Here is a 26,700-nt window from a genome sequence, read left to right on the forward strand (position 1 = left end):
AGGGAGTTCTAAATGCAGCGTGAAGGTTACTGAGTGGCTTCATATACATTTCTGAGAGCGTTCACAATCTCTGAATAAGAATCTTTTGCAGGTTGGCTTCTCTGCACACACGCAGGATGGCATGTTGACCCAAGAGATAGGAAGGACCTCGATTTATGTCCTGTTAGTCCAGCTGACCCTGCCACTGCAGCTTAGCTGTGGTCCTGCCGTCAAAGAGCTGATTGTGCCCGAGAGGAGCCGGCACGCACGGTGGCCTTGGGGCCCTGGTCGCCCCTTCCCAGCTCAGGACACACTGCTGGTTTTCTTCCCCACCATCCCTGTTGGCCGTGTGTGTGCACAGGGTGGGGATGTCCCGTGGAGTTCATGGCCACTCCCTGAACGGTCTCCGGTATCACTCACACGGCCTGTCATTGTGGAGTGGAGCGCCGCCCGGCCGGGTCTCACCACGAAGCCCCATCCTTTCTGCCCGCCGCCCCGACAGCCCCTCCCAGCCAGGCTTGTCCGGCAGTCCTGGTGATTTATGAGCTTCTCGTGGACATTAGCAGATGCCTGTTGACAGGCTCTCTGTCACAGTACACAGCCCTCGTGACCAGGACGCGCACTGGGGTCTGCAGAGTGGAATGCAGACACTCGTCCTAATAGCGCCTCTGTCCTAGCTGTGGGAATTCTAATCTCCACTGTCCCCATGTGGTGAGTGTTAGACCCTGGACCAAACTTAGACCTGTCTTCACTCTCGAAGAGTTTCCACCCTAGGATGAAATGATAAACAGTACCTGTAGCTGCTTGCCGATCTTATTTTAACGAGTGTTGTTGATTCCTAACATTTATCTGAAGCTTTTTGTCATTTTGAAATTTATTTATTTATTTATACTTTCCTTCTCGAACGCCGCCCCCCCCCATACATCTGGTAGGTGGGAACGTAGCATTAACCCTTTATATTTGTTTTAATGGCGTTCGCCGGTTGGGGGCTCATGTTATAGTTATTTGCAAAGGGCTTAATTCCTCTACCAGCTCGTGAACTTGCTGATGAAATTTGTGCTTGGTTCACTTTTCATCTGCTCTCACGTCCCACAGTAGATGCTCAGGAGCAGCAAGGATGAATAATGCCCCAGTCCTGGGTGGAACAGACTGTGACTCTGGCCCACAGTTGGGCTGTTGCCGTGTTGTTTGGAGATGCGGGGCTACCCAGGATGGTTGATGGGCTGGGCAGGATGTCAGGGCTGTCGGACCTGGAGTCTGGGAAACCCACCCGTTGCTGGACCCCTTGGCCGAGGCCCCGTGTGTCTTTCAGACTCTCTGCTTTAAGTGTTTAGAAAGAAATTCCTTAAGTAGCCCCTTACCTATATACCCCAGGGCACAGCTCTTAGGGTTATTCTGTCTGTTCTGAGAGCCCTTGTTCAGCCTGAGAGTTTGGGGAGTAACCTTGCATTAGGTGGGCTCAGCCCGGCTGGTCTGCGAGCCCTGCCCTGCAGCGGACGATGGAGGAACCTCTGTTTGCCGTTTTGTTGCCCAGGGGTTGTAAGAACAGCAGCAAAGCCACTGTGCTCAGATGTCCTTTCAGTCTAATCAGTAAGTTCAGTGTTTTGGACAGGGTGCATCACAGAACATTCTTGGGGATTTGGCCAGGGGCCGGAAAGCACTGGGGAAAGCACTTGGGAATGATGGACACCTGATGAGCACAAGGGATTTTTCTGTCGTTAGAAAATAGAAACATGCACCTCCCATCTCCCACTCATCCTAACGTTGGTCACTGACAGGGCTTCATCTCTCTCTTTAACCACCCCAAAGACTCTGAAATCTGGGTGCCTTTTTTAAGTTTTTAAAATAGTAGCACAGTGCTGCTGGGATCGTACAGCTGTGTTTTCACTGTGTGGCTAGCTTGTAATAGTGCTTGGTAATTGCATGGTGCTTTCCATCTGCAGCTGTAAACAGTATAAATGTTAACTCTTTAATTCTCCCGGCACCTCTGCAGAGAGCGGAAGAGGTTGTACCTTGTGGTTTGGCTGTACGTTTGGTCTGGGTTGCATCTCGCTAAGGGAGGTATTACCTGTGTGGGTGGAGCTGGGAAGGTAACATCTCTGCTGCAGGGGAAGAACCCGATGTCTTCATAGAAGTGAGAGAGCGAAGGAGGGGAGCCTCCTGACTCCAGCAGACAAATGCGTGGCTGGGTGTTACTGTTTGGGTAACGGGTTAGATCGCTAGAAAGGTCCAAAAAACACTGTGTTAAAAGATGCAGAATTTTGTTTCTGACATACATTATATGCTCTCAACATTGAAAAGAAGAAATCTATCACTGCTCCTTTGGCAGTAACTTTTATGGCTTTTATTTCTTCTGAAAAGTCATTCCTTCCTAGATCTGTTTTTTCCTTCTTTTACATCCTGAAGAATGGAATACCAAATCACTTTGAAATTTATACTAGTGAATTTCAAAAGCCGGACCAGACTTTCAAGAGACTTATGGAATACAACAAAATAATTATTGTACAGTTTTAAATTTCTTTAGCCAGTGCTTTAATACACCGTTTCAGTTAACCAACATGACTTCAGTTTATTATGCAAAAGTAGCAATTATTCCATTAAAAATATGTTAGAGATTGCATACTTAGTTTCCACAGTATAATAAATGCTGTTGAATGTTCCATTTTTGTTTTTTGATTTGCTTATTTTGTCTTTAATGACAGTCTATTTAAAGTAAAAGTCTTTAAAGTAGCCGAATAATGCAATAACATGTCTTCACTGGTAATTTAATACTTGGATATAATGAGTTCATCTGAGAGATTTCATTAAAAACAGCAAGGTGCCTGAATACCAAAGCTGAGATGTTTTTAATCACAGAATTATAGTAATTATACAAAGCCCGAGATTTTCATCAGACAGAAAAGGCTTCCAGGGCTAAATGTGCACTTTAATCTCAGCACTGATAACTGTGTATTGTGTTAAATTATTGGAGAGAGAATCCTCAGGAGGCCAAGGGAAATATTAGAGAGAATGTTATGTGTTGAATTTTAAAGGAAAATTGGGAAATAAACTATTTTGATAACATAGTGATATCTTTAAGAGGCATATCACCAGGGAAATAGGAGAGGAACTCTCACGTGTGGCCATAGGACATGGCGGGTGACTACTTAGATGGTCAGTGAGTACATTATTTTCCGCATAGGTATTTTCAGCGTGGGGAGGATGCCAGAAAATCATCTCTCGCTTCTCCCAGGGGTCCTTCCAGTCAGTAAATGGGACAGACCACCGGTAAATGAGGCGAGAATCTGGATTTTTAGGTCTGGTGAAGACTATGTTAAAAATAATATGGGGGAATGAATTGGGAGAGTGGGATTGCCATATATACATTTCTAATAAAAAAAATCAAATTGTACACTTTAAATATATGCAGTTTATTATATGTCAATTGTATCTCAATAAGAGTTCTTAAAAAAAAAAGAAAAAGTAATTTAGAGACTTCCCTGGCAGTCCAGTGGTTAGGACTCCGTGCTGTCACTGCCAAGGCCCAGGTTCAATCCCTGGTAGGGGAACTAAGATTCCAAAGCCACGTGTTGCGACCAAAAACAAAACAACGCCAAGTAAAAAATATTAAAAAAAAAAAAAAGTAATTTAGTTGTCATGGGAATTTTTTTAGACATTGAATTTTTGTAAAATGGCTAGGACACAGTACCCTCAGGGAGCTTGTTTAAGAGAAGTGATGCAAAAAGATGCATCTAGGAAAATTTTATTAAAATCTCCCTAAACAAGAAATCTTATTTGATCCATTTATTATTCTTTTTTTCTGGCTCAAGTTGGGCAGGGGAGCTGAGGAAAGGGGATTAAAGAAGGGAGGAACCAGGGAAGGAGTGCTGGGGGTGTCGTGATGGGTGGAGGAGGGAGGAGGGATGCCCGGGGGAAGGGGACTGTGGGTCAGAGCCGGGTGGCTCCTCATTTGTTGGGGCGGGTGGAGTTGAGATGCAGAGCGAGAGGAAAGGCCCTGTGGTCTGGCTGGGGGTTCCTGATGAGCTGCCGGGACAGGGAATTCTCGCCTCCCACCCCTCCAGAGACTGGGCAGAGGCTTCCTGGGTTTGAGTCCTGACAAAGCAGTGTTTCTGGTCTCCTTCTCCCAGCCCCGTCCCTTTCTGTGCTAAACTCAGCATCCCCTGTCCTGGAAGGACTGTCCGGGTGCATTCTGAATCTTATCATCCACACTTAGCTTTTACATATTTGGGCCTCCAGGTGCTTCCTCACCTGCTCATCAGACTGCCTGAGGACCACACTGTGTGCAGCCCTGCCCTGGGTGGGTGCCACGAGGAGCCGGGATGCTCGCTATTTGCATCCAGTCCACCAGTGCCCGGCAGGCCCTATCTGCAATTTCATTGTCATTCAAGTTTTACTTTTCCCCTTTTAACCATGAAAATAATATTGTGCCACTGTGGACCATTTACAAGGTAGAGAAAAATGCAGAGAAGCAGAAAAATCCCCGTTAATCCGTCCACCCCGAGAGACTTCACATTGCCATCGTTTCTTTCAGTCTCTTTTCTGCATCCTTTGTTCTTTGTGTACACAACTCTACAGATGCATATTTGCATTCTGATTTAGAAACACTGAACAACATTTAATCACCTGTTGTAAGCATTTTCCATAAACCCCACTGAATATTGATGATTGACCGCCGTGGTGAACACGAGGGGTTATTGTCCTGAGTGCTACTGTCGTTTGGTGTCTCCCCAGGTCCCCTCTGGAAGGCTATGATGGGAAGGAGCCTGACGACTTGGACGGTTCCCCAGACTTGCCGTTGCCTCTGCCCGGAAGTCCATCCTTCGGAGGACAGGAAACTGCTGCTCGAGGTGGTGGGCTCCCAGGAGCAAGACGTGGTGTAGAAGGAAATGGATGAGAGCGGCTCGGGGGCCCCCAGACGCGTGCTCCCTGTGGACTAGTCCAGGGGCGCCCCTCGCGGGCCGGGCGCCTGGGACGAAGGCGGCGGCTGCCGCACGCATGGCTGACTCCTGAGCGAGGATGGTGCGCCGGGGGCTGCTCGCGTGGGTCTCCCGGGTGGTGGTCTTGCTTGTGCTCCTCTGCTGCGCCGTCTCCGTCCTCTACATGCTGGCCTGCACCCCGAGAGGCGACGAGGAGCAGCTGGGGCTGCCCAGGGCCAACGGCCCCACGGGGAAGGACGGGTACCAGGCGGCGATGCAGGAGTGGGAGGAACATCACCGAGACTACATCGGCAGCCTCAAGAGGCAGATCGCGCAGCTCCAGGAGGAGCTGCAAGAGAGGAGCGAGCAGCTCAGGACCGCGCAGCACCTGGCCGGGGACCCCGCGGGCCCCCCCGGGAGGGCCCAGGCCGACCTGCTGGCCTTCCTGCGCTCCCAGGTGGACAGGGCGGAGGTGCACGCCGGCGTCAAGCAGGCCAGCGAGTACGCGGCGGTGCCCTTCGACAGCTTCACCCTGCACAAGGTGTACCAGCTGGAGACGGGCCTGACCCGCCACCCCGAGGAGAAGCCCGTGCGCAGGGACAAGCGGGACGAGCTGGTGGAGGCCGTCCAGGCGGCGGTGGAGGCCCTGAACAGCCCGGCTGAGAGCAGCCCCGACCAGCGTCCTTACACGGCCTCGGACTTCATCGAAGGTTGGCCCGCTCGTGAGGGGGGTGGAGAGCGGTCGGAGGGGCGGCGGGTCTGGGCCCGGGGAGGACCCGGCCGCGGAGGCTGACCTCGGCTTCGGGGATGGCGCGCAGACAGCTCCGTGAGCGCGACCCTGAAAGCAGAGCGTGGCTTTGTTATTTTCAGAAACATCTGTTTCCACTTACGTCCTCACGGAAACCGTAGGCGTTGAGTGAACAGGTTCATTGTTTCTTGGCAGAAGAAGGTAGAACTTTTGCTTTCAATAAAAAAGAAAGAAAACAAAACATAAACATGAAGTATTGAAACCCAAATAGAGCGTGATAGGCAGTTTTCGTGTTATGCCTTCTTGCAGGCACTTCTAGGGACCAGGCCCTGTCGTCAGGTCCTGGACAGGAGGGCAGCAGTGAACGTGTAGGTGTAGCAGTCATGTCGGCCCAGCTCTGTTCTGGGAACTCCACACTTGCAGTGACCCTTTTGGGAGGTGAGGGAATGCGGGCTCAGATTAATTAAGTAAATCACCTAAGGTGGCTCTGGGAGCAAGTGACAGAGCTGGGATTTGGACCCAGAAGTCCGATTCCAGGGTCCCTGTCCTTGACCATCAGTTCACATTGTGCAGGTGGTCAGAGCACCTGGAAACTAGGAGGGTGAGTGGCCCACCTTCCTTCATGGGCCCAGAACAGCCTAGTATTAATTTGTGTTTGTGTCAATTTTAGAAGCAAGCAGCCTCCTCTTGGAAGTTTCTTGGAAGACTCTTTTTTACCAATTTTTCCATTGTTAGTGGTTCAAAAATCAGTTCATGATTTGGGGGGACCTGCCTTCACGGCAGCCCTTCCCCCTGTTTCCAGGTGGGACCTGCCTCCCGGACGCGTGGCTCGTCCGCCTGACTCCGCTCCCTGCTCGGGTTCTGTAACCATCTCATCCGCCAACGGGCAGGACAGACCCTCTTTACTTGTATCAGAAACCCTGCGGCTGCTGTTTGTGCCTGTTCTCTTTGGACGCTTCCTGTCTTGTGATTTTTTTTTCCCCTTTATGTGTGAACCATAAATTAATGCAATTTTGGGATTGTATCATTTTTCGTATACTGAGAGCCAGGTAAAGAAATCTTTTCTAAGATCAAGCTTTTTGTGTGTTGACTGAAAAGAATGCACAACATGAGAGTTGTGAGTTACGTTTTATTTGGAGCAAAATGGGGACGATAGCCTGGGAGACAGCCCATCGGAAAGCTCAGAGGACCTGCTCCAAAGGGGGGCGGGGTCAGTGTTATATATGATTCAGGTGAAGGGGGTATGTCCAGTCAAGCACACACTTTGGCAGAAGGTTGCTGCCAGTCACGAGGAGCCGGTGTCACCGTTCATGGCTTTAGTGCTTCTCTAGATACGAGGAGATGCAAGCATTAGGCTTTTAAAATCTTCTCCTGAAAATATCTGACTATCGGAAGGCCTGTTCTGCCAGCTTTCCCGGAGCACAGAGGTTCCTGGCCTCCACCCCGAATTCCTTTCAGGGGGTGCTGAAGGCCAGCAGCTGCCGTGGCCAGTGACTTCGTTGTTGTAGGGGCAGGTGGCAAGTGGCAATTTTTCGCCCACAGGTGTCAGGATTTTACTCATTTACATGAGTTATTAAAAACGCCTAGCGCGCTGGGCAGCTAGCAAGTGTAAACACAAGGTAAGCACTCGGTAAGCGTTGAAAATGTCATGAGGATATAGCATCCCACTTTATAGCGCTGTAGAGTTCGTGAAGCGTTTCCACAACTGTTACTTGCCTAGCTGACCCCCAGGGAAAGTCACGAAACCTCCTTAACAAGGAAACCCTGGTCGCCCCTCGCCCTGGAGTCTGCTGCCGGAGCTGACCTCACACAGAGCACTTTCAGAAGAGCTTCATTACAAATCAGTGCTCGCACGTGGGCATGTTCACCCTTGTGATTTTTTTTTAACATTTTATTTGTTCATTTTTGGCTGCGTTGGGTCTTTGTTGCTGCACATGGGCTTTCTCTAGTTGTGGCGAGCGGGGGCTACTCTTCGTTGTGGTGTGTGGGCTCCTCATTGCGGTGGCTTCTCTTGTTGTGGAGCACGGGCTCTAGACGTGCGGGCTTCAGTATTGCATCACATGGGCTCAGTAGTTGGGGCGCACGGGCTTAGTTGCTCTGTAGCATGTGGGATCTTCCCGGACCAGGGCTTGAACCCGAGTGCCCTGCATTGGCAGGCAGATTCTTAACCACTGCGCCACCAGGGAAGTCCTACCCTTGTGATTTTTAATCTGCGTTCATATTTGAAATCCCCGTCTGCTTTTCTGTGTACAGGAAACTAAACTGTAAGGCCTGCGGTTCTCAGTCAACAGTGACTCGGGCCTCTTGTCCCTGAGGCGATGTGCTCTGCGGTACGGCTGACTTTCTGTCGCAGACCCTCTTGTCACGCTGCCCTGTGTGGCTTAACACAGCCTGTGTGTGAAGGCAGATCAGTCCACACACACGCCTTCCACATCTGGGGAAAGTCTAGTCGGCTGTTTTCATATGATGAGTAAATAGACACAAACACTTTAAATATGCATATACATATTGGACCATCGTTCACACAGCGTCACTCACACTTTTTCATTCCTACCACGGAAGATCCTGGAGGGGATCTTTTATATCCCCAGGAACTGGGGCGTCATGAGAGACTCCGCTAGTCAGGGAGCCGCAGGAAGGCAGAGTTACCATCAGCCTAAGGAGTAACTGTCGAACAGTGATGTTTCAAAACAGACTGGGATCCCCATCACTACAAGGAATCTGTCATCCGCTGGATGGCAGGAGGTGATAATTCATGATTCCAGCAACAGAGAGGTGGTTGGGCTGAATTATATCTGAAGACCTTTGCAATCCTGGTTCACGATGCTCTGCTCTACACCTAGTTAAGGAGAAAGAAGGGAATGAAGGGGTCTGCTTTGAAATCTGCTTTCTATAATGCGTTAGAACAAGCGATGGGACCCTGTAAGGATGAAGTCTGTCTTTAAAATAACATATTTGGGGTTTTATTATTTATTTATTGGCTGCGTCGAGTCTTCATTGCTGCGCGTGGGCTTTCTCTAGTTGTGGTGAGCGGGGTCTACTCTTCGTGCGGTGTGTGGGATTCTCATTGCTGTGGCTTCTCCTGTTGTGGAGCACGGGCTCTAGGTGCTCGGGCTTCAGTAGTTGTGGCTCGAGGGCTCAATAGTTGTGGCTCACGGGCCCTAGAGTGTAGGCTCAGTAGTTGTGGCACATGGGTTTATTTGCTTCGTGGCATGTAGAAACTTCCTGGACCAGGGATCGAACCCGAGTCCCCTGCATTGGCAGGCAGATTCTTAACCACTGTGCCACCAGGGAAGTCCCGTGTTTGGGTTTTTAAACATAACCTTGGAGAGATTGTTTTGTGCTTGGGTGTCAGTGGTCTAAACATTGGGGTGGTTGAGTGGGAGTCCACGGGCACACGTGGGTTCCATACCCTCAGAGAGCTCTGCACGAAGGCCCCGGGTTCGCTGAACCCTGAACCAGTGTGATGAGGATGGAGGTTCTTTGTGTGTAAACGGATAGTAAGAAAACCCCGTGGAATGCCTCCAGTGATAGCAGTGGTGTAGACCTGAAGCCACCGTGGGCAGGAGGCGTGACGACCAGCAGGGCTGTGTGACTCCGACCCAGACCTCACCTCCTGCCGGCTGGCTCTCCTCTTCCTTCACTAAGAGGCTGACATTCACGTCCCCCAAGGCCTGCCCGGCCCAGCCTTCTGCAAAATACAAAGCACTGCTTTGGCTTTCTTCTGCTTGGCTTTGTGGAGGAACCATCCCTGAGGGGTACCCTGCACCCCTTCTGCTGGGTGACAGGACACGCCCACCCCTTGGGATCCTGCCATATGGAAGGAGGGATTCAGACAGGTTGTCTGTAAGGTCTGCCCTGACCGAGTCCCCTTCTACAGTTCTGTGAAGCCTGTGGAGGGCGAATGCCTTTTGATGAGCATCTAATTGATTACCCATGTAGACTGAATTACTGTCTCTCTCTCAAGCATAGAGGGAACAACGTTTGCCCCAGTTTCCCGTCTCCAGATGCTTCACTGGCACTGATTTTTGCATTGGATTCTCACATAATAGAATGAATTTTCTGTACAACCATCTGGGAAGAGAAGAGAAAGTAGAAAAACATGGTCAGATCCTGTGCCTTCGGAAACCTAACTGTTTATCTCAAGGGAACAGAAAGCCTCTCTTTGTGTCTGTGGTTTATGACCCCTTGTGTGTGAGACGCACAGACTCCTGTTGAAATCTGAGTGGCACGAGGTTTGGCTTTGATGGCATATTTTTCAACAGAGCTCTTGGACCTACATCTGACATCATTCCACAAAACAATTTAGCTTCCCGAATTATTCCTCTTTTACAGTCCAAACACCTGACACCGTGAGTCCTGTGGGAGGTGCTGTGCCGGCTGTCTCTGTGGACTGGTTCTGTACCAGCCCGGGCAGCTCACCCTCCCCCAGCTTTTGCAGGGTTTGCGGTGGCGAGAGTGGCTCAGACGCCAAGACTTGATTTTAGGGTGAGATGGAGTCAAGCCATGAGCCACAAGAAAGTGAAGGTTTTGATGGCACCCTGAGACAGGTTTTCAAACAAGGAGATACAGAAATAGCTCTAAAACCTTCATAGCCACCCACCCGCCCGCACAGTGAGCCCCGCCTCCTGTGCCCCCCAGCCAAGACCGCATGCCCCCCGAGCGCCTGGGGCACGAGTGAGGATCCCGCACCTTTTACATCCGTTGCTGGTGCCTCAGTATAACCTCAAAGGATGCCCTGTGACCATGTTGCTAAGCTTTTCTAGGCAAGTTGAGTCCAGTCCCAGGGCCGGGTGCTTGGAGAGCCAGATGCTTGGTGTGCATGTCCGCGAGATGCTCCTTTGCGACTTGGGGAGGAGAGGTAAGGCAGGCGTTCAGGTGCATTTCCGGGCATTGGGGGCATCTGGGGATCTTGGTGCAGAAACAGCGGAGAGCAAGGATTCTGCGTGGTGGGCGGGGTGTGGAGGGAAGAGCAGGTGGTGCGGGGAGATGGCTGCGGGCAGGACAGAGGGCATCAGGTCCTGAGCAGGACCCCAGTTCTCTGCTAGCATCTCTGGGGAGGTCCTGGTGGACAGCCCTTCCCACCCACCCTCACCCTTCCGTCACTTCACGTACACGAAAGGACCACACGTGTTTACTGTGGAGTTCCTCTGTCCTCTGTCTGCTTCCTGCCTCAGATCTCCTCATTTGTTTGCTGATGCTTTACATTCCTTTAAAGAGGGAGAAATGCTTTTTATTCTGAAATCAGATAAGAGGATTAAATGGAAATAAATGGTTCGAGGCTGCACAGTAGAGGGAGTCTTCCTGTGGGGATGGTGAGAAGGAAGGTAGTGGCCTTGCACTTTTGTGGGGGCGGGACCCCAGCCCCCCATCTGGGGAGCAGATGAGCCTCCTGCCAGGGTGGGTGCTCTGCTGTCTCAGAATATTTTGAAATTCTCACTGAGTTTTGAACAAGGGACCCTACCATTTCATTTTGCTCAGGGCCATGCAACCTGGGCAGCCAGTCCTGCTGCTGAGTAGAGAGGCCGGGAGGGGAGGGGAGGTGGGGAGATGGACACCGTCTCTGAGGCCAGCTCTGTGGACCCACAGTGGACTGGGACAGGTGCGACCTGGGCTGGGCACCCGTCCTGTGGGTGTGGAGTACTTTCTAGCAAGGCTGCAGAAACCGGCAAGTCTTACTTTGTTTTATGATAACTCTGTTGTTAGTATTTTTATTGGACTCATTCAAAGCGATTTTGGTCCCAGGAGATTTTTTTTAAATTCTGTTTTTCTGTGCAGAGAGAGGGCGCTTGTGATGGTACGGGAGTGTCCAGGACGGAGGAATGCGGCTGCGTTTAGCAGGAGTGCTGAGCAGAGACGCGATGGAGGGAGGCCTGGACTGGGGCCTCGGGCTCCCTGGGAGGAGGGAAAGGAGACGGCAGCGGGCGGGGGTGTGGCCAGTGGCCCCAGCCTGTCCACCACGTTGGGTAGGAGGTGGTATTTGCAGGAAGGATCCGTGGTTGTTTAGCCAGACCCCGAGTTTGTCCTCTGCGGGGTTGTGGGTGAGGTCCTGTGCCCAGGCTGAATCGACGTGCGTGGATGGGACACCTGCCCTGTGAGCAGAACGTCCCCAGATGCCTGGGGTGTGGGGGGCAGGGATGGAAGATGAAGCTGGGTCTCAGGCCTGAAGGACCCGGTTGCCCACCTGGGGAGACAAAGCTCTGAGTGACTGAGGTCGGTGGCGGGAAGTGGCTGTTGTGCCAAGGGCACCAGAATCGGTGGCTGGAGGCTGTGGGGGGGTGGGGGAGGAGACCTCGGAGGAGGGGAGACCTGAGCCAGTCTCGAAAGGGAGATGGGGTTACGGGGAGGGGGCGAGCGAGGGGAGAACTGATGGCAGCAGACGGCGGGGCCCAGAAAGCCCACTGCCCAGGGACTGGGATTGGGGTGTGGGCTTGCAGGGAGAGCAGCCCAGCCAGCAGAGGGCACCCAGGAGTCACTAGGAATGTTGGACACGGGGATCCTGAGGGCTGGGCCAAGGGGTTCAGCTCACAGGATCCTGGATCTGGAGTCAGGTGGTCCCTCCTTGCAGCGGGGGGAGCGTTCCCGTGAGCTCAGCTCCTGGGTCCCAGCACAGCTCCCCCCCACCCCCTGCCTTCTCCCACTTGCTGTGGTTCCCAAGTGCTCAGGCAGCCGCAGCACCTGGGAGGTCCCCGTGCTGGGAGACGGGGACCCTTGCGGTCAGATGGGGACCCTGTGGTTTATTCCAGCCAGTCGTGTGTCTGTGCACCAGGGCATGTCCTGACACCTCACCAGCGCCCTGCATTCACTTAAACTCTGTTTTGTCAGCGTGGAGTCTGAAACTCGGAGGTTAAGGGACAGCCTCCAGGCCACTCAGCTGGTGAGTGCAGGGCCCAGCTTCCAGCCTTTAGATCTTAGCTCCCGGCCCTGCCACCTGGACCTCTGAGGGTCTCTGACCAGTCCACACGCTTCCCTGGTCCCCGATGATGTGGGGAAACCTGAAAGCACATCCAAGGCATGCAGACCCTTGGGAAGGGTTCTCCCCTGGTGAGTTGTGGAGGTTTTCTTGGGAAGAAGTTTTTAAAGGAAGAGAAGGAAAAACGTGAGCTCCTGGGGGAGAAGGGCAGACAGAGGCGCAGGAAGGGCTGCGTTATTCCCTTGGGGTGGGAGGGGGGCACGAGGGCTGGTCACCTTCCGCATGAAACACGTACAGGGATCAGGTGTGCGTTTCTTCGGAGAATCCTCGGCAGTGTGGAAGAGGGGTGGGAGCCCAAGAGTCAGGAGAGAAGATGGAATTCAGACCAGCCGGGCCGTCAGGGAGCAGGGTGACTTGCTTGTCTGGCGCTCGGGGGAGGGACAGGGTTTATGTTCCTGCTCTGTCCTCCAGCGTGTGCACTTCATGTGAGTTTTGGATTTGATGTGAGTCATGGTGCGGGCTGTCCTGGGGGACCCTGCCCGCCTTCCGATCCCAGCTCCCCTCAGCTCTGTTCCTGCTGCTCCTCCTGCCACCCCCCCCACCCCGCCCCCTGCGCCCAGTTCCCACGGACTCATCCTGCCCCGACCCTCCTCCTGCCCTGCACCGTCCTCTCCACCCGGGGCTGCCCTCTGTAAGACTTTCCTCCCCGCAGTCTTCTGGGTCTCCCAGCGGGACGTTCCCTGTCATCTTCCCGAGGCTGTGGGTTGCGCTCTCGGCCCCTCCGCCCTCTGTCAGCCCATCTTCCTGACCACGTGCAGCAGCTGTGATGGGTGCACAGGGCTTTCCCTGTTGGGTGGCGGCACAGCCCTCACTGCGGCGTTTCCTATGTGGGAGCCTCGCCTGGAAGAGTCTGACCCCCGCAAGGTCCCCTGCCGGCCCTGGGGGGCCCGGCCTCCCGCTCCCCGTGCCGGGTGAGTGGCGCACACCTGGGGCACCAGCCTCGCGTCCCGTTCAGCTCTTGTCACTGAGCACACCCTGCACAGCCCGCGTGTATGAGAGATGGCTTGAACCTTGTGGAAGGAAGTTTACAGAAAACAGGTACATACAGTTCTCACCTCTGCTCTTCAAGTTCCATTGTAAATTAGCTGTTTGATTGGAGGATCTTTTCCACCGAAGCAACACCATGAATAGTTCTTGGGTTCCTGGGACCCGTTGCAAATCTGATTTAAACTCTAAACTCAAGGACACAAATGCCAGGGACTGGGGATGAGTGGAGAGGACTTCTTTAGAAAGCTGTGTTCATTTTCTGCCCTGAGTGTTCCTAGTACATTCTCAACAGAGAACCTGACCAAAACCACGTTTAGAAACTTTTTATTTTGCCATCGGTTTGGGATTACGGAAGAGCTGCAGAAGAAGCACAGGGCTCCCAGGTGCCCTCCCCAGCCTCCGGCTGTCCGCGTCCTGCACGTGTGCGGCCACCAGCACGGGGAAGAGCACTGGTGCCGCACCATCTCCTCGTTGGGCCTGAGCGTTGCTGTGTTCCTGTGTTTCTCCTCCTTGGTGTTCTCAGGACAGCTCAGCTGTGTGGTTCGGTGTCTGTCATTCATTTGGGGAAATTCTGAGCCAGTGTTCCAGCAGCCTTCTTTGCCCCACACCATCTGTCCTCTCCTGGACTCCACTTAGGTGAATGCCTCACACGCAGCTAGTGGATGTCCTGCTGCTTTTTTGTTTTCACTTTTTTCTCTTTATGTTTCAGTTTGTTCAGTAACTTCCATTGACCCGCTTGAAGTTAACGGGTTCTTCCTCAGCGAAGAGATTACTGACGGGCCGTCAAGGTGTTCTTTCTCCCTGTTGCTGAGCTTTTAACTTCTAGCATTTGCATGTATTTCCGATCGTTTCCATCTCTGTGCTGAAGCTGCCTGTGCGATTGCATATGTTGTCCACTTTTTCCACCTTTAACGTATTAATCACAGTTATTTTAAATTCCCTGTCCGATAACTCCAGCCTCCGTGTCATCTCTGAGTCTGGTTCTGATGGTTGCTTTGTGTCTTGGAGTTTTTTCTTGTCTTTTCCAAACCTCATAACTTTTGTTGAATCTGGTATGGCTGGTAGAGACTGAGATAAAGAGTGTTTATGCCTGGTATGGAATATTATTCAGCTATAAAAAGGAATGAAATCGAGCTATATGTAATGAGGTGAATAGACCTAGAGTCTGTCATACAGAGTGAAGTAAGCCAGAGAGAGAAAAACAAATATTGTATGCTAACTCACATATACGGAATCTAAAAAAAAAAAAAAAAATGGTATTGATGAACCCAGTGACAGGACAAGAATAAGGATGCAGATGCAGAGAATGGACTAGAGGACACGGGGTTGGGGGGGGCGGGGGGGCGACGGGGAAGCTGGGACGAAGTGAGAGAGTAGCACAGACACATATATACTGACAATTGTAAAACAGATAGCTAGTGGGAAGTTGCTGTATAACAAAGGGAGATCAACTCGATGATGGGTGATGCCTTAGAGGGCTGGGACGGGGAGGGTGGGGAGGAGTCACGGGAGGGAGGGGAGATGGGGATATGTGTATAAATACAGCTGATTCACTTTGGTGTACCTCAAAAAAAAAATAGACCCCCCCCAAAAAAAGAGTGTTTATGCCTGGAAATGGCACTCTTTTCCCGCTCCTGTGCCTTGTGTGTGCACCCGCATGCATGCCTAGTCGGCGTGGGCAGGGCTTGAGGTTTGTGGTTGCCATGGTTACCCTCAGCGCACCCCAGGCTCCCAATTCCTTGGTGATACCTTGCATTAGGGTGGAGGCGGTTCTGCCTGAGGGCTGTCCGCCCAGCCCTGTGACTCAGGTGTCCCCTTGGCCTTGCATCCCAGGGAGGGTCTCCCTGTGCTCCTTTCCTGTTGGCTCCCAGCAGTTCTGCTGCCTCTTGTTATTCATGCTTGTTAGCTTAGTGCAGGGGAGCGGGGTGTCCTCTGACGTCCTGATTAAATCTTGCTCCTGCCGGGTCGTTGGGTCTTGGGGTTATCTCCTGTCCCACCCCAGGAATAAGACCTTTTGCTCCTCCCTCCCCCGGCTGCGGGGAGCTTTCACCAGTTCCTGAGGATAAACAGGTTTGCTGCACTTTCCCCAGCAATAAAGTTTGGGTTCCAGAGGCGGGGACAGGAGGGAAGGCCCCCCCACACACATGGCTGTTGCCCCCTCCCCCGGGGTCTGTACCTCATGGACACTTGTAAGGCGCTGATTTTCTGTGAGTACCTGATGAGGTTCCTGGAGGAAGAGCCGCAGGGGTGCAGACCTCTCCGGTCTCTGGAACCCCAGGCCGTGCCTGTCTCACCAGACTGCACTTGGCCTTCTTTCTTCCTCCCCATGTCCGGATGCACCTACCCCTCAGAGCCAGGGCTCCCGCCTCTCCCCTCTCTGCAGGCTCCCGTCTCTGCTCAGATCTGGGACCAGCCGTTTCTTCTGTGGCCTCAGCTCTCCCCTAAGTTCAGAGAAATCCTTCGTTTGAAATGAGTCTGCTCTTTTTCATTGTGAGCAATGTGTCTTTAAACTCATTATACCCTGGAGTGGAAGCAGAAGTGTGAAACCACATTAAAATAATAATTTAGAGACTTCCCTGGCGGTCCAGTGGTTAAGACTTCTCCTTCCAATGCAGGGGACGCAGGTTTGATCCCTGGTTGGGGAGCTAAGATCCCACATGCCTCGTGGCCAAAAAACCAAAAAGCATAAAACAGAAGCAATATTGTACCAAATTCAATAAAGACTTTTAAAATGGTCCACATCAAAAATAAAATAAAGTAAAATAAATAATTTAAAATCTGTTGATGACTCTACTTCCATTTCTCTATAAATCAATAAACTCTTCTCACAATCTAGTTTCAACCATCACGCTCAAGCCAACAGTTTAAAAGCACTGAATTGCATGGAGTTCGCTCATGAGTGGGAAGGTTGGGACATCCCAAATCTGGGTCCTCTGAGTGGAAACCTTGCATCCCGTGGTCTGTCCTCTGTGGCCGTGAGTCAGAGAAACAGCAGTGTTGCTTACACCTGTCGGGTACCATATATCTGTTCTTTGCGTTTTAACGTTTCAGTGGTGGGTACTTGGATTTCTTCTCTCAAATGTCACGTGATTGTAAGAAGTAAAATTATTCTTACTGTGACAATTGATAATTTCCCAACACACTTCCCCAAGCTGGTGTGTGGAGCCATCCCTGCCTTCCGCACTGTCAGCATTTGGGGTTATTATTTTCCATCCCTCTCTGCCTTTCACCTTGGTCTGCCTGGAATCCCCGTCACCCTCGAGCTGGCGTCGATCCGGGTCCTGTGTTAGCTGGGTGGGGCGAGTTAAAGGGAAAAGGGGGAAAGGTGCTCTTGTTCCCACATCAAACATCCGCCTTCTTCCTGCATTCCACCCCCTCCACCCCTTCCACACCCTCCCCCCTGTCCCCACAGGCCTGGGGACACTTTGGTGGCTGAAGCTGGCACCTGCTGCCCCTACCTCTTTGTCACCACTTTGCACAAACTCTTGTTTCAGAAATAAAGCCAAGACTTTCAAATCGCAGGAGGCTGTGCTCTCCCCTCTGCATCCTGTCCTGCTGCTTCCTCGGGGCTCTGTCCCTGGCTTCTTTGCTTCCATCCCTGCAGCCTGTGTCCCTCGTCCCCAGTCCCGTGGGAGAGGGAGGGTTGGTCCCCTGTCCCATCCAACGTCGTGCTGACTTGTGGAGTCGTGCCTGTGGCTGGATTTCACAGCCGTGGGCTTGGGCTGGTTTATAGCACCGGAGGTGTCACTGCAGGCGCGTGGCGGTCAGGGCTGTGGCTGGTCTGAGGACCTCACCACCACGGATCCTACCATTCCTGCGCCGTCTGAGCGATCTACATGTAAACTCTTGAGCACAGCGCGTTTGTGGATAGAGGACTCCCCGCTCCCCATTTCCTTTGCGTCGTGAATGTCTCTGTCAGCTGCGGCTGGGGCTTCCTGCACCACAAGTCACACTCCATCCAGTTCACCCAGGGAAAGGGAGCGTACGGGTGGCAGTGATGAGATTACCTTTACATTCTGCCTAGAGTCGTAGGCAGTCACCAGGGTCTGTGAAGCGTCTCTCCTCTCTCCCCGTCTGTTTCCACCGAGACTGCTGATCAGAAGTCGGAATCCGCAGGGACGTGGGCTGGAAGGGCCGCCGAGCCTTTGCCCCATGGCTCTGTCCTCATTTTAGGACCATAGGAGCTGAGGTGGGGAAGGGTGAGCACCAAGGGGCGCGGCTGCATCGCGGAAATGCTGGCCTGCATCCTGCCCGGCTCTCCTTCTGACCGCAGGCTCCGCCGTTGCTGTGGACATAGATGAACGGAAGGAATAGACTTTTCCATCCTTGGAGGTTCCATTGGTTTATCAGTTGGTCTGGAAAACACAGTTTCCTGAGGTGACTTCATGTGCAGGGTTTTGAAGGGAGGATGCTGATGGGAGAGGACAGAGCTGAGAGGAAATGGAATTCCAGGAGGAAGTGATTGGTTTAGGAGGGACCTGAAACATCATAGCTTCTTAAATGTAGGAACAGACGGGTAACGGGGAGTTACGGTTTGAGGTTTTTAAGGGCTTGGGTGGTCAGTCTGTTCATCCGTTGGGTGTGTCCTGTGCGCCGGCGGCGTGTGTGCCGGGGTGGACAGTCATCCGCACGGTCCCTGCCCCTCACAGGTGATGACGGCAGAGTCGCACCTTGAACAAGTGGTACAGCGGGGAGAGACTGGCTGTAGGTGCCAGGGTCAGAAAGGGCGTCACAGAGAAGGCTTTTGAAAGACAGTCAGAGCTGGGTCAGGCCAAGGGCGAGGCTGTGGGGCGGGGGGTGCCCTCGGCAGCAGAGTGGTGGGGGCAGAACCTGGAGGCGTGTGAAAGCTGGGCGTCGTCAGGGACCTGCAGCAGGCAGGCGAGGCTGGAGTATTAAGTAGGAGGACGTAGGTCTGGGTGCGAGGCCGTGTGGCAAGATGACGACCCTGAAGGGTCAGGACCAAGATCATCGTGGGTTTACACGCATTTAAGGGTTTCCAGCTTGTCCTGTAGGGCACAAGCACTGTTGACCATTTTTAATAGCGGTTAATTAAATTGGCTTTCAGGCTGAGTCACTGGGATAGCGGGGTGGACGGAGTATTGGAGGAGATGGAGAGTCAGGCATGTGTGGGCAACAGTCTGGCAATTCCTCAACACGGGAAACATAGCATCACCACATGACCCAGGAGTTCTTCTCCTAAGTATGAACTCAAGAGACAGAACATACGTTCAACACAAAAACTTGCACACACATGTTCAGGAAGGCCGGCTGGTGGAAGCATCCCAGCCGTCCCCCTGTGGATGGACTGATAAACAAACTGTGACTTCTCCACACAAAAGTATCCACCATACAACGAAATGAAGTACTGATACACGCTGTCGCACAGATGTCCCTTGAAAACATGTTGCTGAGTGAAAGAGTCCAAATACAAAACATCACATACTGTATAGTTACACTTCCGTGAAGTGTCCAGGACAGGCACATCTGTAGAGACAGGAGGTGGATTGTTGGCTGCCTAGGACTCCAGGTGGGCGGGCGGGCGGGCGGGGATGAGCAGTGACTGCTAACAGGTCCAGGGCTTCCTTTCAGGGAGATGAGATGCTCTAAAATTAGGTTGTGGTGGTAGTTGCACACCTCTGTGAATATAGTTAAAAAGGTGACTTGTACGGTTGAAGTGGTGAATTGTTTGGCATGTGAATTACATCTCAACAGAGCCACTTATAAATAAACAAAAATAAATGACACCCTAAAAGTGGCAGAGAACAGTGCCGCCAAGACAGTAATCTAAGATCTAAAAGAAGGTTAAGCTGGCTACAAGGATCAGAGGTGTCAAAAGGTGGAAATTCAAAATAAAGAGAAAGTATTTAAATCACACACAAAAAAATGACATAATCTCTGTCTTCAAAAGAAAAAAAAAGTGAAGGCTGGGAGACTCATGAAAAGGCTTTAAAAATAGTCGAGGTGGCGAAGGAAGGCGTGGGACAGGAAGGCGCGGGGAGCGAGTATGTCGGGAGGTGAAACTCCTCGGGTCCAGCCTGGGCTCTTCCTTAGGCATTTCTCCGGAGTGTGTAATCAACAAGCTACCAGGAACATATTTACTGACATCATGGCTTTTTCCAAAGGGAACTTAAGGCGGCAGTGGTTTTTATTGATGTCAGACCTCTCTCCCACTTTTGTAAGTGCTAAATCGTGTCCTCTCATATGAGACACCAATATGGGTAGACACTGGGCGGAGAAGTTGGGCAGAGGCTTATGTTTACTATAAGATTAATTCAACAGACAGAAATACAGAAAATCTCTGTTTACATGTTTCTGACCAGAGTCAACTGACTGCCTTCGAAATGAATTTCTGGTTTGGGAGTCGTCATCCAAACACGCTGTGCTCAGTCTGAGGCCAAGCGTTCAAGCATGAGAACCTAAAGCGCGCGTGCCATCGCTGCTCAGAGGCCCTCAGCGGAGGCCCAGGACTGGGCTGCAGGTGGACCAGCTGTGAGACCAGCGCACAGCAGGGCCTCCAGCTGGTGCAGAAGGGGACGAAAGCCTTTAGGGCAAAACCTGGTCCAGCTGGGGCGTCAGGCCCGACCAGGCAAGGTTTGGCACCAGGTGACAGGGCGGCCCAAGCAGGGCGGGTGGTGCAGAGTTCAAGGGCTCCACAGGGATAAAGGTCGGGGGTTCAGCTGGACACCCGGAACGGGCAGGAGGTGCGATCTGAGTCAGGTCAGGAGCAGCGAGCTCAGCACCGTGGGACGATGATTCATTCAACATTTATTGAACGTCTGCTGCATGTCAGGCAGAGCCCGGCGGTCTGCTGGCTGCCCGCAGGGGGAGGGCTGTGTGCTTCTCTGAAAGGAGGCTTCGCAGTTCTCGTGTCGATAATATTCTTGTGTCGATAATATTCTCGTACTAAAATCCTATAAATTTCTGGACGTTTTCTTAAGGATTCTCACTCATTACCAATGTTCCTAAAAGGCTATAGTTTAAATGTTATTCATTTTCAAGTTCATGGCTGGACCTCCTTAAATTATGAAGATGTTTATGGTCATTAAGTAGAGTTTATTAACAGTACAGAGTATACTTTGGCCTTCTCTCCACGTTTAAGGAGATCATTAATCTCTGTAACCTCTACCCGCAAACTAAATTGCCCTGGAATTCATGAAAAATAGCGGACTGTGTGGCCTCACATAAAGTGTGGATATAAAAGTATGCCTTAGTACCCTTCAATTGTGTACCAAATGTATTCAGAATCTGTCATGTCCTTTGCAGATTATTGAATAACAGGCACACATCAAACGCGGAGTGAAGTATAAACAGACCCTACTTTATGGCTAAAGGTACAATGAGCATGATATCAGTTCTTGCCTTAAACTTAATTCCAGACAAATATTATGGAAGATAGATGGGCAAAAGATATGAACAGATCACAGAAGAAGAGACACGGGTGCCTGAAATACACATGAAGAAGTGAGAAATAGAGAAAAATTAAAACAAAAGTTGAGTATTAAATTGCCAGTTTAAAAAAAATGGCAATACATGGCATTGGTGAGGGTGAGGTGAACTGAACATTTATACGTAGTAATGTGAATATACATGGGTACAGCCATTCCGTAAGGCAGTTTGTATCAAGAACCTCTAAAATGTTCATACCTTTTCTCAGTATTTTCATTTCTGAAAACCTGTACTCAGAAATGCCCATGAATATTTATATCAAGCAAGTTCACCATATAAGTGGTTATAATAGTGAAGAAATAGAAACAGTCCAAATGCCTGACAGTAGGAGATGGTAAAATCCTACAGTATCTGTAAAGTGGGATATTGTACAGCCACTAAAAGTCATTTATTCAGCAACTATTAAGTAAAATGGGGCAAAGCCTCTGTCATGAGCAAAGGGGTAATTTTAGCTGTGAGGATAATGATAAAGTTTACATCTAACTATGTAAAGAAAAAAGATTAAGAGGATGAAAGTACTGTATCAAAGCATTTATGGTTGTATTCCCAAGTGGTGGAATTATAGGTGACCCTGTGGTTCCAGATATTCTACTCTGACAGTCTGTTGCTCTTATACTTTGCAAAAGGATGTAGCAGTGCTTGAATGATGTTGACATGATTAAAAAAGAAAGTAGCGTTTGATCTCCTCTAAGTGACAAAATCTGGCGATTGAAACAGACCCAGAATCCAAGGTGGCGGTGTTAGTACATTTCTATCCCGCTTCTGGAGAACTGAGACGAGAAAAAAACATTGTAGATCACTTCTCAGTCTTGACCAATCTTTACCCTAAATTCCAAGACGGGAGGAGGCAGCCTGCGGAGGTGAGGGTTGCTCTTAGGAAGGTGATGACCAGCCTCTTGGAAGAGGCTTGAGCACAGCTTCTTTGTGCCCTGAGTTCTGTGCCCACCCTCATTATGACAGATCGCAGATGTCCAGGCTGGAGCAAAGGAGTCAGCAGAGAGCCGTACGTTCACCCTCGCTACCAACTCTGCAGGACGGTGGCCCTGGGTCCCGTGGCCCCTAAAAAACAGGCGGAGGCTGTGTTCTCCTGACACCCCAGCAGCTCTGGTGCTCTCCGCCCGAGTCCCTGTCCCTGTAGCATCTTACTCTCCTTTCTTTCTTTTTTCCGTTTCAGACAAAATAGACTTAATTTTTTTTATTCTCTATACATAGCTGTTTTTTAAACTTTTTATTTTGTATTGGAGTATAGTTAACTAACAATGCTGTGTTAGTTGTAGGTGTGCCGCAAAGTGCTTCAGTTATACACACACACGTACAGTATCTATTCTTTCTCAAGTTCTAACTTTCTTTAAAGCCCTCCCAGTTCTTCTGTGAGAGGAACGGGAGTTTCAAATGTCAAGGAGAACAAAACACCTCCTCTTCCTCCTCTTGGAAAAGGACCCTACTGTCAGTGGTGTCATTTTTAAAAGCCTGTCTCTCCCCTTTCCCTTCCTTTCCAAAAATATGTCTTTGCAGTCGGCTTGTGAAAGCCAGCGTGAACCGCGGCAGCCTCGCATGTGTGGCTTTCCATCTGCAGCTCGGTCTGTATGATGTGCTGTATATTTAGCTGCCTAAATTGGGACTTTTCTGTGTGCTGCTTCAAGGGGAGCTGGGAAGTCAGATGGGAGAGCAGGGCTCTTGATGGGATTGGCTGCTCAGTGCTGTTGGCTCTTCTCCGAGAATCCAGAAGTTAGAGATATTTGGGGACATTGAGAGAGCAGATGGCCCGTGAAGGCAGCTGGCCCAGGCGGTAATTAGTCCGTGGAGGCAATTGGTCATTTTCTGAGCTTGGAGCAGAATTTCGCGTCTGTTTGTGCCATTCAAGTCGTGGATAGAGGCGTTGGGTAGAACCCACAGGGCTAGAAAATGTGTGGAAGTGAATCATCACAGCTGAGCAATAACAGTTCTGCTTGGCTTCCCAAGTGGAAGATTCCTAGCCAAAAGATGGAAGGAGAGGGGTTTTATTTGTTTGTTTTGCATTTCAAAGTAGAGATACTCAACTCTCTAATGGGGCTGGAGAAAGATGTCGGTAAAAACACCAGATGGGGCATTTGGGGCTGACCCCTCTCTCCCCTCTCACAGCATTTGTGTCCTGTGATTGCTGTTTGCAAGGTCCCACTAGCCTCGGATGAGGGACCATTTCTCATACCACTTTCTAGCCCTAACACTAAGCAGAGTGCCTCGTACACAGATGCTGATGGATGTTTGTTGAATGAATAAATGAACTCACAGGAACACAGGTAGAGGGACCGGCCTGCCCAGGAGGAAGGAGGTAGCTCTGCAGTGTGATGAGTAAACTTTTGCTCATTTTTTTTTTTCCTCTGAGAAAGAGACTGACAATTTAACATCTAAACACATAAAAATAACCACTGTGCTTAGTATTCAGTAAATTTTTTTTTAATTTATTTATTGGCTGTGTTGGGCCTTCGCTGCTGCGTGCGAGCTTTCTCTAGTTGTGGTGAGTGGGGGCTACTCTTTCTGGTGCACGGGATTCTCATTGTAGTGGCCTCTCTTGTTGCAGAGCATGGGATCTAGGTGCATAGGCTTCAGTAGTTGTGGCATGTGGGCTCAATAGTTGTGGCTCGGGGGCTGTAGAGCACAGGCTCAATAATTGTGGTTCACGGGTGTAGTTGCTCCATGGCATGTGGGATCTTCCTGGTCCAGGGCTTGAACCCGTGTCCCCTGCATTGGCAGGTGGATTCTTAACCACTGCACCACCAGGGAAGCCCTTCAGTAAATGTTTGAGGTGATGATTTCATACGGTACTTTTCTTCTTCGATTCCTCCATGTATTTGAGTGTTTAAAGCAGAAAGCTAATTTAATGTGTGTTTGGCGTTTCTATGTTAGTAACCATCCTGGTTCTTGCCCTTGGTTCATCTTCCTTCTCTTCCAAGGACACCTCACCCTGCTGCGAGTCACAGCACTCTCTTTGCTGTTAACCCGTCTTAGGCGTCCTGGCATCCCCCGCTCATCTCCGTACTGCACCTGTAGAGATACATCTTCTGCCCTTCAAAGGGGGGCCAGTGTTTCTTCTTGGACATATTTACAAACAATCATAACTGCATATAATTACTGTTTCACAATCCTGGTCTATGTAAAATGCAAACCCTCTTATTCTACTGTGACTCGTGGGCAGGTAAAAGGGTTCTGCACCCCATTCCAACGTGTGGGGGGGGAGGTTTCCGCACACATCCAGCAAGCAGGTCTCTGACACCAGCTGGGTGTCATAGAATTCAGCTCAGTTCTGATACGTTCTACCTGGAGTGAGCATCGGATTCCACAGGTTGGGGGTGCACTCCCACAAGCCTTCCCCCTTCTCCCACTTTAGACGCCAGTCCCAAGCCCAGGTTGTCACCCGTGCTGCTGACCGACCAGCTGTATCGACTGGAGGTTCCAAAGCCCCCACTGGGTTCAGTTAATTTCCTAGAGCAGCTCACAGAATGCAGAGAAACATTTTACTTACTAGATTACTGGTTTATGATAGAAGGATGTGATAAAGGACACAGATGAGCATTGAGATTGGAGAGAGGTGTAGAGCGGGGTACGTGGGAAGCGGCTGGGCTTCCACGGCCTCTCTGGGCACCACCCAGCATCTCCACCTGTTCACCAACCTGGATGCTCCCCGAACCCCCAGAGCTTTGGGATTTTTATGGGGGCTTCATCTCACAGGCATGATTGATCTCTCACTCCATTTCCAGCCTTTCTCACTTCTCAAGAGAATGTGGAGGTGGGGCTGAAAATTCCGAGTTTCTAATCATGACTCTGTCCTTCAGGTGACCAGCCCTCATCCGGGAGGCCATCCAGAGTCACCTCATCAGAACAAAAGGTACTCCTGTCACCTAGGAAATTCCAAGGACTTCAAGGGCTCTGTGCCAGGAACCAGGGCAGGGACCAATGTATGTTTTCCATGATCTCACAGTGGGGGACGTGTACTGGTATTAGACTCTCCCATCCCTATGCTGTCTTCTTTCGTAAGTTTGGCTTTGGACTTGGGCTGCCTGGATGTAGATCTCAGCTGAGCTGTCTAACCAGTTGTACCTGTAGACATACAGACAGACACCACCTCTGCTTCTCCACCTGCAGAGTGGGCATTACTAATACCTCATGCGGTTGTTGCGAGAAGTATATGGCTTACTACACAAGATGCTTTTATAGTGGCCCCAGGCACAGTGAGTGTTAGTGACTGTTTCTGCCTTTGCTGTTTGTTGGTAGGCCTGGGGGAGGCATTTTTATAGCACCAGAAATTTTTTAGACTCCTTCCCTGGCTCCTCACACACTCCTGAATTATAGTGGGTTTTCTCTAAGGCACCATTGAGATAGTGGTGAGTTCATTTCCCTTTCCCGATTCATCTCCAAAATGTCATTTAATACAAGCAAAATTAAACGTCTTCCAGTGCAGAAGTTTTGAAACGTTCTCTTCACAAAGTTAGAGTTCTGATCCAACCCCGTGTCAATACTGTGGTTATCAGTGGTCCTCTTTAAATGTCTGTAGTGCACTAAGCCTAGTTTTGTGCATCAGAATCTGCGGAAGGGAGAGGGTGTCTCTTGGGAAACGTGTAAGATGAGGAATTTCGGATCTAGGGTGATTATCAATATTCACATTTATTTCAGCACATCCTGGAACGTGAGCTTTCGTTCTTTCTCATTTCTGTCTTTGGTCTGCTGTGTTCCATCCTCAAACCCCAAGCCTCCTGTGGCTGGAGCTCAATGATTTCACGATGCCTGCAGTGTCTCCCCAAGTAGAGTCCTCTTAGGAGATGGGGGCAGAGGAAGGCTCTCGCAGTTGGCATGTGAAAAGGCACTTCTGTGCTGAGAACTGCTGTCAGCAGCAGGCGTGGACCACGCCCCGGAGCTGAGCTGCAGGCCGATTTGTTAGCTGGGTGGCTTCTTGCCTGCTGGGGTTTATGAGTAGCTGGGTCTTTCAAAGCCTGGCTGCTTTTCTCATCTGGAATGTCACCCATTAGTTTTACTGACTTTCCCCTCCTCTTGTTCATTGCAATTAGATTCTCGTTTCTCTGGCCCCAGACTCACTGGCTCCGCCCTTTGACCTCGGTGCAGACTCCACCATGGTCTTGCTGCGAGGTGGCCCCTCCTCCCCTGGGGGCCATGTCCGAGACCTCGCTGTCACAAGACTGGGTGTCCAGCGCTCTTGGGATCTGGGACTGGTGGGACCAAGCAAGAGCAGAAATAAAGGAAATCCATCCTTTTATTTCAGGATCCCACAGCTACATACCATTGGGAGGTGGGATGGTAAACTCTTTGGAGTGTCGGTTGGAGTGACATTGTCTGTCTTTCTAAAGCAATACTGTGTTTAGGGTGCAGTTCGTTTCATAGTGCTTTTCAAATATTAATGTGATAGATAAGCCTCTGGGGCAGGTCATGGGTAAATGTTAAAACACAAGCTTTCAGGAATAAAATTTAAGCTCTTTAGAGCTGTCAGCTTGAGGGAAAAAAATGAGGTAATACTTCAGAAAGGAAGCATCATATGGAAGTGTGAGTTGGCATCTGAATATAGGTTAACTTTCTTCCCTGGAAATAATGGTGAAAGGATTTCTCTTTATCTTGGCTTCCTGAGAGGCAGAGTGGTAAAGCCTGAGCCGTTCGCACAGGCG

General features: G+C 50.7%; 1 protein-coding gene across 8 annotated transcripts in view; it reads left to right on the top strand.

Moving 5' to 3' along the window:
• Positions 1 to 26,700, top strand: part of CSGALNACT1 (chondroitin sulfate N-acetylgalactosaminyltransferase 1) — a 321,341-nt gene that overhangs the window by 227,219 nt on the left and 67,422 nt on the right. For all 8 annotated transcript variants that reach the window (XM_057697970.1, XM_057697976.1, XM_057697975.1 and 5 more), the window contains one exon: positions 4,711 to 5,605. In XM_057697970.1, the coding sequence (XP_057553953.1) occupies positions 4,996 to 5,605 (610 nt within the window). In that variant the 5' untranslated portion in view covers positions 4,711 to 4,995. The remainder of the gene's footprint in view (positions 1 to 4,710; positions 5,606 to 26,700) is intronic.

This window comes from Hippopotamus amphibius, chromosome 10, assembly GCF_030028045.1.
Source record: "Hippopotamus amphibius kiboko isolate mHipAmp2 chromosome 10, mHipAmp2.hap2, whole genome shotgun sequence".
Lineage (NCBI taxonomy): Eukaryota > Metazoa > Chordata > Mammalia > Artiodactyla > Hippopotamidae > Hippopotamus > Hippopotamus amphibius.